Source organism: Ruditapes philippinarum, unplaced genomic scaffold (assembly GCF_026571515.1).
Source record: "Ruditapes philippinarum isolate M1 unplaced genomic scaffold, ASM2657151v2 ctg7321_1_1_1_1, whole genome shotgun sequence".
NCBI lineage: Eukaryota > Metazoa > Mollusca > Bivalvia > Venerida > Veneridae > Ruditapes > Ruditapes philippinarum.
In genome coordinates, this window is record NW_026852357.1 from 28,273 (window position 1) to 42,955 (window position 14,683).

The window sequence follows — 14,683 nt, forward strand, 5'->3', positions numbered from 1 at the left end:
AATTTTCTTAACAAAATAATGCAAATGTAAAGGTTTCCACATTCAAGGCACATTAATCCTCATAAATGAATAAATTGGTTTCCTTCTGCAAATAGAGCAAACATGTGTTTAACGATGTTGCAATTAGAACCTCAGAGCATGTGAAATGCTTATCACCTGAACAAAAAAGCGTTGAATGTGAAATAGTTTTTGATGAAGTTAACACACTGTAAACAAAGTGGTTTTTTCGCTTCTACAAAATACTGAAACACTTTAAACTTAAAAAAAAATTAATAAATAAATAAAAAGATTAAAAAAAACCGCAAAGGGAGCATAAGATCGCTTAGATTTATTTTTGGAAAGCAACGATATCAGGACACCAACAATAAAATTCTTCTTAAAATATAGAAATGATAGCATTGTTAAGGCTAAATGGCTCTTTAATTTCTTGTCATAAATTTTACTGCCATGTTGAACTTTGATATAATTGATTAACTTAGAACGTTTCATTTGTCATGGAAAACAAAGTCTATTTTTCTATATATAATTTTACAATGATATGGAATATAATATTCATTTAAGTAACGAACAAGAGAATATATACTCGGAAAATATATTTCAAAATGTTCATAAAAAACTGATCTAGCTGTGTATCATTGAAATGAAGTTTATGAGAAATATTGTTTTAAAATGTGATTTATCAACGTGACTGAAACTCAATATTTGTAAAAAAAAGTGTCTTTGTGAGGTCAGCATGATAATTATTATTAGTATGTAACTGATTATTTGCCAAATGGCATGGCAACCGCACACTAGCTGACGATGTTGCCTGGCAAAATTGTCATCAATGTGTCAATTTACAATGTCATACAATTTAGAAGGAAGTCTCATAAAGGAAAATAATTTCAATTTATCACGAAATGAAGTACTACATGAAATATATTCATCTTTTATTGAATTGGTCATTATTAAACAAAGTCCCTTCATCACTTTGCTCAGTTAAGGAGCAGACCAAGGCATGTCGTAATTCAGTTATTTTCTTAATTCAAAAATCAACAAAAAGTCGCAATAATGCTTTGCTGCGAATTGCTTCAAAATGAGGCAAAAACTTGGAAAGGCTGTGTCATTTTCACAATAATTGTATTCGTGGCATTTTCAATTGGCTTAACGACAGGTTACATGGTTATTAAGTTTCATACCATATTTGATGGCATTGAGTCTCCGAATAATGTTATTGAAGCAATGCGGACTTCATGCAGTGCAACATCTGTTGAAACTGATACAGGGAAAGTGTATCTAGAACGTTTCCTTGAACGGCAGGATAAGATGTTTTCTTGCATACATTGTTCAGAAGAGTGTTGTTATTATGGATTCCAAGAACATATCTTGTATATCATCTGAAGGATAAAACAATCGAGATAGATGGGAAACTAGACGACGAAGCTTGGGATGAAGTATGTAACTGTACTTAATTATCTAGTATAATTATATTCTTACAAATATAATTAAAAAATACCGAGTTCTACACAAAAGAGGTTAAATAACAATACAATTAACTACTTTATTTTGCAAAGCAATTAAGGGCTTTAATGTTCAGAATTTAAATATTAAGTACTTTCACATAATTCCCATTTATCGCCCCTTGTGGCTAAGGGTTGCGATTGTTGAGGCATAACAAAAGCCACCGTTTAACCGCACGTGATCATAAGAGGCGCCTAAATGGATACTATGCATGTCTTAGCTCCTCCTGATGAGGTGGTTCAGACCTCTTTTGTTGCTTTGAAGTTTGTAACACCCGATGTTAGACAAACTCATCTTTCCTGTTTCGCCAACCTGAACTGGGTGGTGCTTCGTGAAACCAATTAAACAAAAAAGGTTTATTATCTCTGCTTAATCAAGTAAAACAAGGCGACACTTCTTCATAAAACTCACGACTCATTCATTTAATAAGTAAACTGCTACTATTGCTGTGTATCTTTGTACTCTATAACGGATAAATAACTGATAATGCTGCTGTAAAACGTTTGATGTTAACATATTCATTTCTCATTTGGAAAGGATCGATTTATTTTACACTGAATACAAGCTTTAGCTGCTTAAAAGTCTGTCAAACAATTTTATGTCTCAAGAACACAAAATATTTGTAAAGCAATAGGTTCATAACAATTTAGTTAAAGAAATTTAAATGACATATCATTTGCACAGGTCCCATGGAGTGAACCATTTGCAGACATAAGAAGTACCATATACGGAAAACCAATCTATGACACAAAGTTTAAAATTAGATGGGACAACGATCATTTATATATTGGTGTATACCTGCAAGAAAATAATCTGTGGGCAACAAATGACGTACACAATTCAGCTATATATAGTGAAAACAGTTTAGAAATTCTTCTTGGTATTGATGTGTTTTCTTTTAACTATAAGCAAATCGATATCAATGTTATAGGAACAATTCTAGACCTCCTTATGTTTAAATCGCCATATGAGACTGGCTTTGAGAGTGCGTCAGACCTATCATGGAATTCAACATGCAATTATTCTGTACATTTCGAAGGAACTCTAAACACGCCTGGTGATATTGATAAATTCTGGTCAGTTGAAATGGCCTTACCCTTTCAGAGACTCTCGGAAAGTTCACAGTTGGTGCATGATGCACCAATAGAAGATGAAGTATGGCCTACTATGCTAGGGAGATCCCAACCAAATATAACTGTGCGAAATGGAAAATATGAAAAAGGGCCATCGTTTTACTGGAACTGGTGGTCTTGGCAGCCATGCGATGCCTTCAACATGCATTTACAACGTCGTTGGGGACTCATTCAGTTTAAACACAACATTCATGACAATGAATTTAAGTGTCCACAGTGGCATATTTATAAGGCCCTCTTTGAAGTGCATGATGCTTTAGAGAAATACAAGGCAGTTTCGGAATTTTATAAGTATACGATTGAAGCCCTTGACGTCCCGCCATACTTACTTTCACGCGCATGCGTGGACATTCCGGATATTACGATTCGAGGTTCAGATTTTAATATTACAGTTAATTCAATGCTAATATCTGGTATGAGTGCGCATATTCGTTCAGACAGATACGTGACATTTCATTAAATTAAAAGTAAACTCATTTCTAGTTTTAAAATGATACTTTGCTAAAAGCTATTTCTTCGCTATATTTGCTTTAACCTTGCACCTATCTTATATATATCTTTTAGATGTATTTATGTTTCTAATGTTTACTGTTTCACTGTTTCAAACTAGAAATAAACAAGAACATGAACATGAAAAAAAAATGTTTAAAATTATAAATGATTAAAATCTAGGTAATAATATTGTCCAGTAACCTTGGTAAATATTGATGATGTCGTTACTGGATCAAAGTTTCTTATTTCAGCTACAGGACATTCATCGATTAGTGTTCATACCATCCTGGAGAATCTATTGATGCTTTGCTTCATTTCAATATCATTACACGTGTTACAGTGCGTAATTTATATCACTGCATACTGTGAAATCATTTGTATTCGTGGGCATGAAATTTTATGGTTTTATCGAAAGTGGTATTTTCGCGGGTTCTTAAATTCGTGAATTTTCATTTTCTTGAAAAAAATAAGCATTTACTTAATCGCCGCGCTGTTTTGCTTACCGCGTGTATATAACCACAGCTCTTGCCAATAAAACCGTGCCTCTGGGAGTAACACATTAATGCCGATAATTGACAGCAATTAACACGTTTGTGTGACATGATATGCAGCTTAATTGGTAACACTGCCCCTATAATTCGCCAATGTAAACACCGCATGAATTATATGACATCTGCCACTCTTTAAAATTGTAAAAATAAAAAGAGTAAAAAAGTTTTTTTTAAACAATACACTACGTCACATCGACTGTGTAAATTTATATGCATATTAGTTGTTCAATTATATCATGCAAGTAGGAATAGTTTATTTAAATTTATCAACTAAAAAAGAACAAATATCCTGCCCAATACTGCTACGAGGATATATGATTTGTATAAGGGAATGCCAGTCCCGTATAAAAAAGGATAATCGAGCGTTTTGATGTTGATATGTCTTAGCCAAAAACAAATACTGTAGCATTTCTGCGGGCGCGTAGGTAACGTCTTTGTTTTCTTTAATTATCGTATTTATTAAGTTTGAAGGCTGTGGGTAAAATTTTTCTTTAATTATCAAAACGAAACAACACTTTCCGCATGCCATGTCGCATTGATATCACCTTAGGCGCCAAAAATAAAAGAGGCCTTTTTCAAAGTGAAAGCTATAATTATTCTTTAGTAATAGAGCACTTTAATGCTTTTCAGTGGATTACTGATTTATCCGTAAAAATTATATTTGATAATTTCACAGTGAAAATTATCAAAATTTAATTTCACACTTTTCAATGACGAAACTACTTTTTTAAGATTTTCCCCATGTGGTACCTCAATTTTATTTTTGCTGACAATTCTGACAATGTCAGGCTGTTTAAAGAAAAGCAAAGCTGAAATTGATAAATAACTTAAATGTCAAAAGTAATAAAAAGAAGAAAACTTACTTCTATTCATTCAAATTCCAGTCACCAAATTTCGTCTCTAATTTTTTTTGTTTCATTTTTACAGTCTGAAAAATACATTCCTTCCACATGCAAAACTGCTCTTGATGACATTTGGGCATATATTAAAGTATCCTACGAGCAATAACTGACGTATGCTTTATAAAATTTGAAAAGCAATGACAGCTATCCCTGTAGAATAAGTAAACAACCCAGCGTTCCTGAGCCAGCCTTAAAGTTTTCCATTTTCTTTGCTGCTATTAGAATGCTTTCACATTTGTCAACACTTATTTTTTGTCTATTACAATCCTCAAATAAGTTTTCTTTCGTTTAAAAAGGTGTAACAAACTAACAAATCCAAATGATATCCCTCTGAATCAAACACAATTATTTTTCTCCCGTGAAATACACAACTTTAAAAAACGGCTGCCGCTTACATTTAACAAAGCCAGGTCTGATATAAATTCGCAGTAAGTAACGGAAATATGGATGGATGGTTGGACTTTTTCTCCTACAAGAATTGTTCGTTTTTATTATTAAAACAAGCGATCATTCATATTATTTTAAATAAAATGAATAATATCACCGTTATTTAACATTGATTGTGGAACTAATTTTTTAGCTCAAGACTTCTTGTATTTAATGAGAAATTCCGACTAAATGGGGCTCTCAACGGGGAAAACAGATTTTAATATTAACGTTGATATTATGGAAATTTGGTTTCAACTTGTTTTTAAGCATAAAATAAAAAGAAAGTTTGTTTCTTTGTTGTGTAAGATGTAATTTTATTTCATCTCGTGAACTTTAAAAACAGTATTCTCACTCGTGGCTATGCCACGAGTGAGAATACTGCTTTTAAAGCCTATGCCCTCGATGAAATAAAATTTCATCTTACACACAAACAAACAAATATCCTCTAATCATGGGTCACAATTACACAATTACATAGAATTTCAAGCATCTTCCCCAACAACGAAAGGGATCTTTACTACAATAAGAGAAACAAGTTAAATGTTGATGCTGCACATCAAAGACGCCGCCAAATGATGTGAACAGTCACAGGTAATGTACAAAATCAGAATTGAAAATCTTTCTCTATTACAGTTGAATATTCGAAGCACTTATTAATTTTTTCTCAATGTTCTTGGTATGTGTCTGAAATTCTGAAATGTTTATCTGTTGCGACAAAGATTGAAACGTCTGGTCGAAGCAAAATATATTGGATAACAAGTGAAATTGAAATGATTGGTAGACTTAGAAATAAATTCAAGACAATATGTGCCTAGAATATGTCCATTTAAATATTGGTGGGAATTGCATAATGTTCGAATGATTTTGAGGACGAACTGTCTGTTATTTTACAAATATGTCTGTAATATCAAATAATAGTTATGAATAAATTATTTTGCAAAAAATATTTCCGCTGTGTCCGTAGCGCCAAAATAATCTCCGTGGCATATTTTAGTGATACCTCTTTTTCCATGCCCGTCATTAGATTAAAGACGTGTCTCAACGGGTTTTAGAACCATCAACTATAGACTACGTTATTTGTTAGGTAGATAATAAAAAGAATATAATATTCAAACATGACACTATCACTTCAGTTAAACGTTTATTTTAATCCTTTATAGCTCCGTGACATGTTGTACATCAGAAAAGTTATTTTTATTAGAAAATTTGAAAACAATTTGATTTTGTTAAAACAAAAAAAATGCACAAAATCAAGTCTAATATTTTCCCCATTGCTATACGGACAAATGCATATCTACTAGACGGCGCGTGCACGCGCCCTCTAACGATCTTAAGTTTGACGACTATAGATCAAAGGCATTTCTAGGCACCCCCCCCCCCAAAAAAAAAACAAAAAAAAAAAAAAAAAAACAACAAAAATAAAATACAAAACAAAACAAAACAAAAAAACAACAACAACAACATAAAAACAAAATCAAAAAGCAATAAATGGGGAGGATTATCGTATACATGTAACTGACAACACGATTTGACAGTATGAATACTTAGTGTCATTTAAACGTGGCTGTTTCTTTCAAGAAAGAAATATTTTAACCTGTCAATTAATAAAGAGGAAATGCAGATTCCCAACATAGCTTTCACATTCATTTTTTTTTCAAATTAGACATTAGGAATTTCCTATATTTCAATACATTTTTGCAACAGAAATATTTAACACAACGATGAGCATAGAATATCTTTAATTTCAAATTTGTTCTTGTTTTCAGCTCAAACCCACACTTTACAGAATTAAGTTGTAACCTTTAAGACCTATTGGTGCCATCAAACCTGTCTGAATGTTTTAAATTCTGTTGCTTGTATTATACGACAAGACGTACAAGATGTCACAACCAGCCATCCTTTAAGTTAATGTAACTTGTGCAGTAGTTTGATTTAAACAGTAATAAAAACAGTATAACATTAATCCGTAACAATTGTCACTACATATTTAATAAATTGTTTCTACACGCCTTTTTATTTCAATTTTAATTAGCTGTTTTAAACTCAAACCCGTACTTTCGAGACTGCATAGTGCCATCATAATTGATAAAAAATTTATCAGAGTGCTTGACAAATCTTTTAAAATTTTCAAATTCTCTCTTTGTTTTTATATAACAACCTTCTATCCTTATTGTTACAGTTTGTGGTAGTTTGTTTATGACTTTAATTAGATCATGTAACACTGAACAAGACATTGTAATAACATCTAAAAACACCAGTTTTAAATTGCGCATTTCAGGTGACAGTTTTATTGTTCTTTTACCAAGATTTATTCCTGCCAACCAGACATCTTTCACATAAAGTAACAAGGGCAATTTGAGTATCATTGTATCAATGTCACTGGAAGATTTTAAATGGAAACACCTAAATATTTGTAGTTTACTTGCTTCAGGGAGTCGGCTGAGATATGATGACACAACGCCAGGTTCATATAAGTTACCAACAGTACATTTCTCTAACAACGATACATTCATTTTTAACTGTGACACGGGTATAGTGTACAATCCTAAACCTCTTAGATGTAAATGTTGTGACAGGTCAATGTTAAAGCCCCAACATGAAGTATTACCGTGATCACTACAGTACAGGTTGCTTAAGTCTATATGTTTCATTGATTTTTTACTAGTGAGGAAATTTAACAATGTCTCCATTACCTCGTGGGTCATAGTAAAACTGCTTATTTTTAAACACTCCAGGTGCGGTAATTTTACCAGTCGTCTATATAGCTCTCCAGATAGATGGCATAAATGTCGTTCAAATGTATCATATTTCCATTTGCTAGATCTTACAGCTATACATTTTAAAGGGTGCAAAATCAAGCTTATCATTTCCTCTTCTAAAATTTCTCCCCTATACCATAATTTCTCTATATTTTGAAGATATGAGAGTTCGAACAAACTGCAAATTTCTTGTACACTACAAATACCTTTGTTGTCAATCATAATTGATTTTATTTTTCCTTTATTTTCTTGACACAGATGTTGTAACTGAATGAAGTAGTTTACTTGTAGACATTTTCCATCAATAAAGAAATCTTGTAGACAGAATTTGAGGCTTTCGTTTCCTTGACATTCTTTAGCACATGAAGTATACATGTCTTGTATGTCTTTTAATGGATCAGAATACACGTAATGATATTCTGTCATAGTTCTGTAAATGTTTGTTTTCTCATCATCATTTATCACAGACATCAAATCACTTGATATTGCAGACATTAACGTAGGGTTCATATGACTGATAAAGACAAACACTTTCGACATGTCTAGAATACTTTGTAAGCAATGGCACTCTTTCAAGATCATTTCCTGACCTTCATTTGTGTTTTGAAAACTTACATGAATTGCTAAAAAATATTCTTGCACCGTTTTATGTGCAAATGAGATTTTAAAACTTTCATTTATCAACGTTTTAACTTTACTTACTGATAAAATTCCTGACAAACTGCTTAATTTCAAATCTTCTTCGTTAAGATATTTTTCAGCAACATCATTATCAAAAACCAGAGAGTTCTCCTTTCTATCACTTAATAATGTATGACAAGCTAGTTTTCCTAAACTCACCAGAAACATGTAGTAGCTAGAGCAATGTTTATAGTTTTTGAAGCAATCGGGGACGTTACTTGGAGACGTTATACAAGATGAATGAAACTGGCCATGTATTGTTTCTGTTCTAGAAAGAAGAAGCTGAATGATGCCTGTATACAGCTCTACTGTGGAATTGCCAATTGGAACATTTCCGAGCCATAAACATATCAGATAGAGTAAAAGAAGAGGAGTAGATTCCATCTCTTTAAGGTCATGGTCTCTGATATGTTCTTCAAATCTGCTTACTTTATTTCTCAGTTCATCCTCTTTAATGTTGCCTATCAACATTTTTATAGCGTTTATCTTAAACTGCCTCGAATAGTATGCGTTGAATTCAACTAACTCTATTGTTTTATCTATTTGACTTGTCTTCAAGTTGGAGACTCCAAGCTTCCATGGCCGGGTTGTTGTTAAGATTACACATTTTTCTCGCGCATATCGATGAGGAATACTTTTCGGTAGTCTTGTACATTCATTGTCAGGATGAGTCCATTCATCAAGTCCATCCAATATAACAAGGCATTTTTCATCACGTAAAATGTCCTTTAAAAGACCTTTAGGCATTTTGTTTGAACAAGGAAGATTTTGTATGACTTGTTGCTCGATCATGTCATCGACATCACAAACCTTAGTTGAATCTCTCAAGAACACCAGAAATAAAAAGCTAAAGTCAGATAAAACATTTATTACCTCTTCTTCAAAATAAACATAGTTTTCATTGTTTTGATGGGATTGACACCACGCTACGGTAAGGTATTTAGAAAATGCTGTTTTCCCAAATCCAGCTACTGCTGATAAATTTATTTCCCGTGGAACATTAACATCGGATTTAAACAGGTCATGTAACGACGCGACTCTAGTTGTTTCTTTCCTGCCGCCTGGGAGATGTGTGTGTATGTCAATTTCTGGCAAAATGTAGAACCCAGCTAGAGGAGTATCGTAATCATCTGTGAGTGGTGAAAGAGGAACTGTACTGTGATTTGTGTTGTACCATCTAATAAGTTCATCTTTAAGTTCTTTAAAAACATTTCACATACTTTTTATATTTATCTGTAAGTATGGGATTTTCAAAAACAGACAAAAAGAGATTATTATATGATTTTTAAACCATAAAAATGAAAACAAAATAAAATAATGGAAATAGAAATTAAAGATCTTGCTCATATAAAGTAAAATCTTATTAAGATATAAAAATATTAGAACATGCAGGAAACAATTCAAATTGATTCTGGAAAAAGGGTGATCCTCGGAAGCACAGAAGACAAAATAATATAAAAATTGCAGACTCAGTTTTATTGATAGTCATGAAAAAATGAAACAACTCTCATGCCCCCAGCATCGGCCTTAGTGGTATTCAATCTTCAACACTTACGTGCTTGAATCTTTGATCCCTAAGGGCCAGAAAAATATCAAGAACACTGAAGTAAAGCAACCATATTCTGCGGCTATGTTTTAACTTAAGAAACAGAAGAACACATCTTTAAAATAATCACTTTAGATAAATTTTCCTTAAGTTTAAAAATAGCCGACGAGTATGGCTTCTTATATTTTCTGGTCTTTCGGGATCATTGATTCTATCACTTTTAGCGTTGAAAATTGAGTACCGCTCAAGCCGGTGCTAGGGGGCGTGAGGGATGCTCCGCTTTTTCAATAGCCCTCATGTGCCGACTCAATCAAACCAAGTCTGCAATTTTCATGTAGCTATACAGTTTTTATGCATCCGAGGAATCACACTTTCTCCAGCCTTTTAACTTAACCCTTTCCCACATGAACATATTGTGAAAAATGGCCATTTTCACTGAAAAGCCTCCTGTTACAAGTTCAAACTGCTATGAAAGTATGAAAAATGATTCAATACTAATCAAACTTGGCACAAATGTTGCCTGGTCCATTGCCTTTGTAACGACATGTTCAGTCTTAAATTTCCTGTTACCATGGCAACGAGGGGAGATCTCAAAATTGCCAAAAATCACTATTTTGGCTCGATTTTTTCCATCAAAATTTATTTCAAAGTGCTGCAACTTCTCAAGGGATTGAGATAGAGGCTTTTCAGCGTTGGTTACACGTTACCTTATGATCGACCTGGGGTCATTTTTAGCCTCTCACAAGTCCAAACAAAATTTTCTTGGCGATGAGGGGGACTCCGCCCCCCCTTCAAACCCCCCAAACAGAGGGGGCCAAAATAGTCTTTTCAGTATTTCAGGCCTTAAAATGGGGGGGGGGTCGAAAGTGCGTTGTTTCGCGTATATATGAGGTAAAGGGTTAAACTATGATAAAATAATTTCATTACCTGAAACTCTGAATGATGATCCTCTGGATCGCTTCGGTACTACCTGCGAAAATGTAAGACATAATAATAATAAAAAAAAAATATTCACTTATTTAATGCAAAATAGAAAAATTAAATGAATATCAATGGAATAGCTGACACACCAGAATTTTAGTTTGAGTATCATTGAGAAAATATTAATTCAGTGATAATTTGGATTTAATAATCAATATTAGTTATCATGGCGCACCAAAATAAATTTCATGATAGACATAAACACACAAACATCAGATAGACATATGACCACATTGAATAAAATAAATATAATTAATAGCAAAGATTTATCTCATTTCAAAAGGGATTTGCCACTCTATTTGTAAAGCAGACGAAGGCAAACAAAATCCATTTATGGTGAGGGCAAAAACTGTTAAAGTAAAGTTGAAATATGGGGGTATCGAGTGTTCACGAAATATTTTATTTGCTGTCTTGATGAACGAGTTTAACTTCAAACTGTGACAGACGTGTGACCTTTAATGTATTTCTGACGTTTCTGGACTATTTGCCGTTCGTGTTTATCATCACATCACTGTTATTAATTTATCATTTATTAATCATTACTTAAAAATGTGGGAATAATTACTATAATATTTTGAAATGACTTTTCTTTTAGCTAATATACATTTCAAAAGTAAAACGATATTTTCCCTTTTTAAATTTAGAAATAAACTCAATGTTCTAATAGACAATACATTAATTGTGTTAATTTTACTTAGATAATGTGCATTTAAAAAATAAATCAACAAAGGGGGTTTTTTCTTTAACTTCGAACAAAAGGGGGGTTTTTTTTATCCCAAAAAACCTTTTAAGGCGCTTTGATTTTTAAAAACTGAAACATTTCAACACCCCCGAAACCTTTTAAAAAGGGGGATTTTTTTAAAATTAACGCGCTCGCTTTTATCAAACCTTTGGGGCACCTAAAATGATGCCTTTGGGGTCTTTTCTTTTGTGAAGGCCGTTAAATCTTGTTTACCCGTGCCCAACCCCAATTTCAGACACTTTTTTCTTCCTGTTTTACTTAAACATGTGTCAGGGGCTTGTTTTAAATTTAAATTTTTTGCTTGCTTCTTTTTTTAACCCACATTGGTTTTTCCAAAAATGTTTTCTTTTGAAATTTTTCCGGTTTTTCCCTTTATAACTTTAAAAACACATCTTGTTCCCCGTTCCCGGGGCCTTTTTATTAAAAAACCCTCATGCCCAAAAAACTTTTTTTTTTTGGGTCACCCAAAACACCCAGTACCTTTTTCAAAAAAGTCTTGCTTGCCTGTTCCCCCAGCTCTGTTTATGTCAGACAAAACATCAAAACCCTTAAGGAAAGCTTGTTTTGTAGTTTTTGGGTTATATCACAAAACCCCCATCTTTTAAGAACCTTTCCTTCTCTTTTTTTTCATAAAAATCAAAGTTTGAAGGAAATGTCTTGATTGCTAGTTCTCGGGCTTGTTCATATCACAACATGCCAGTACCCCTTTTCAGGATCTCCGTGTTGCTTGTTTTCCATTGTTTTGTGAAAACCTCATTTCTTTCTCCCAAAATGTTTTTTTTCCTGTTTCCGATTGTGTTCTTTTTGTTTTTTGTTTTTCCCGTTCATGGCCTTTGTGTTAATACATTCTTTGGAAAAAAGTTTTGTTTGCTTTTCCCTTGTAATGTCAAAATTTTTTGCTCATGTTTCTTAAAAAAATTTTTTCTTTTTTATGTCCCGCTTTTCAAAAATCAGTTTAAAACGCCTTTTCAATCTTTTTATTTTTTGTACCATTTAAAAAGCTTCTCGTCGAGTTGGCAAATTTGGCTGGCATCAAGCCCAAAGGGGTTTCTTTCGAAACAGGGGTTTTTATTTCCTTTTCTTAGTTTTTTTGTTTGTTTTTCAACTGCAATAAATTGTTATAATGCTAACTTAAAAATTTTCAACTTTTATTTCACCATATTGTTTTGTTAAGTAAATTTTACAAATTTTAAAATACCCCAAATTTTTTTAAAGGGGCAAAATTTCGCTGATTTAATTAGAAAAAAGTACACTTTTAAATATGATTTTAAAATCAGAAAATTTCCCAAATCAAAATCTTAAAACATTTTGTAGATTTAAATTACTTTTGTTTTTTCCATTATAATCGCGTATAAAAAGCTTAAAACTAATATTTGCAAAAGCCGTAAAAAATCAAATTTTTTGTTATCAAATTTCGCAATAAAAATTAATATCGCCCTGATATTTGATTGTAAAAACACTTCAGTTAATATTTTCAATGTTAAACAAGTAGGTAGTGGTATTATATTAATTGTTATGCAATGCTAGTATTATACTAGTAATGTTCAATACACTACGTTGGAACAATAGATTCATCTACTATAAAATGATATGCTGCTCTTCCTTTTTATTTAATTGAGGTCAGTAATTCATTTAAAAAAAACATTAAGAATTGGACCTATTCAACACATACGCGTTCTTTCTTAATACAGAAAAATGGATTTCGTTTAGAAACGACAAAAACGGTAAAAAGCTACGAACCTGGCAGTAAGAAATCAACATCACTAGAAAATAAAACAATCTACCTGAAAACTTATTCTAGTGCACAATGATAACACTAGAAAAATTGAAAAGATTGTGCTTACGATGTGAGTTGTGACGGCGAGATAGTGTGACATGCACATGCTTCTTACATTTATCACATTCAAATTCAATAGGAAAAAATGTAAAGATATCTCCAAATGATTTGTATATACAAGCGGTTGTGATTCGTCTAATAAGAATAGTAGAAATGTTTATGAATGTGCTTCAATTTGAAATGCTCAACGGTTTTGAAGTGCAGTCACTTTTATTGGCTCTGATAAATCATTAGTATCATTCAGGAATTTGACTGAAAAGTGTCATAAAATACCGTTTAAAATAGATATAAGAGGAACATTGACTGTCAGTCTTTACTCAGTATATGATTTTAAGAGAACACAAAGCAGACTTGCTGACTGTAGAATAAAAAATCGGACATTCCTATTTCTTGGCTTTGTGATTTCCTACATCTGTATTAATCTTAATTCGTGGTTAATTTGTTCTCTGAAGTCAATTACATGTACTTGTATAGTCCTAGAATTTTGCTTAAGACAGAACATAAAAACAGAAGGGAAAAACTCAACAAAAGGGAGATAGCTACAAAGATGAATGCTGCACATTTTATTAAACACCTTTTCATATGTTTAGTTTCTTTTGGGTTCTTTTCAAGTAATGCTCCAGACAAAAATATAGATGGAGTACCAAATCCCATACGTGCGCGTTGTAGTGCCAATGCCAACATGTACATGTATATACTTGAATCATTCACTTTTTGATTTTCCCTTTACAACAGAGGAGACAATTTAAAAAGCATATTTCGTCTAAAGTATGAAGCTAGGAAGAGGTTGATATCTAAATTTTTCAGTCATAAAATATTTACCATTAACCTTAGTTCAATGATTTATGATATATTGCACTGTTATATATCTCGGTTATCATAAATTCACATGCTGTTGCATATTCAAGGGTATGCGGATTCTTCCTGGCGATATTTAGCAATGATTGCGAATTTAAGCGACAATATATGGACACCACTTGGGAACAAGATTCGGGTCAGAGATCAAGCCGATTATAAAACATTGAAAGGAGGAGCTGATATTTCACATTCCAAATTTAGATCATTTTCAATAAGAACACTATTTTTTTTTACATTAATATATAAATTGAATTTGTTCTGAATAATCATAT

At 32.5% G+C, this 14,683-nt stretch overlaps 1 protein-coding gene across 1 annotated transcript; it reads right to left on the reverse strand.

Moving 5' to 3' along the window:
- Positions 1-6,672: 6,672 nt before the first annotated feature.
- LOC132757999 (uncharacterized) lies at positions 6,673-11,467 on the reverse strand. The gene is made up of 2 exons (XM_060749518.1): positions 10,921-11,467; positions 6,673-9,646 (listed from the first exon to the last, which is right to left on the reverse strand). The coding sequence occupies exon 2, from the start codon at positions 9,237-9,239 to the stop codon at positions 7,032-7,034; it is 2,208 nt and encodes a 735-aa protein (XP_060605501.1). The 5' UTR covers positions 9,240-9,646; positions 10,921-11,467; the 3' UTR covers positions 6,673-7,031.
- Positions 11,468-14,683: the final 3,216 nt, after the last annotated feature.

What these genes read in the sequence shown, in the direction of transcription:
- LOC132757999 (XM_060749518.1), bottom strand. Translation starts at nt 9,239, where the DNA reads ATGATCGAGCAACAAGTCATACAAAATCTTCCTTGTTCAAACAAAATG.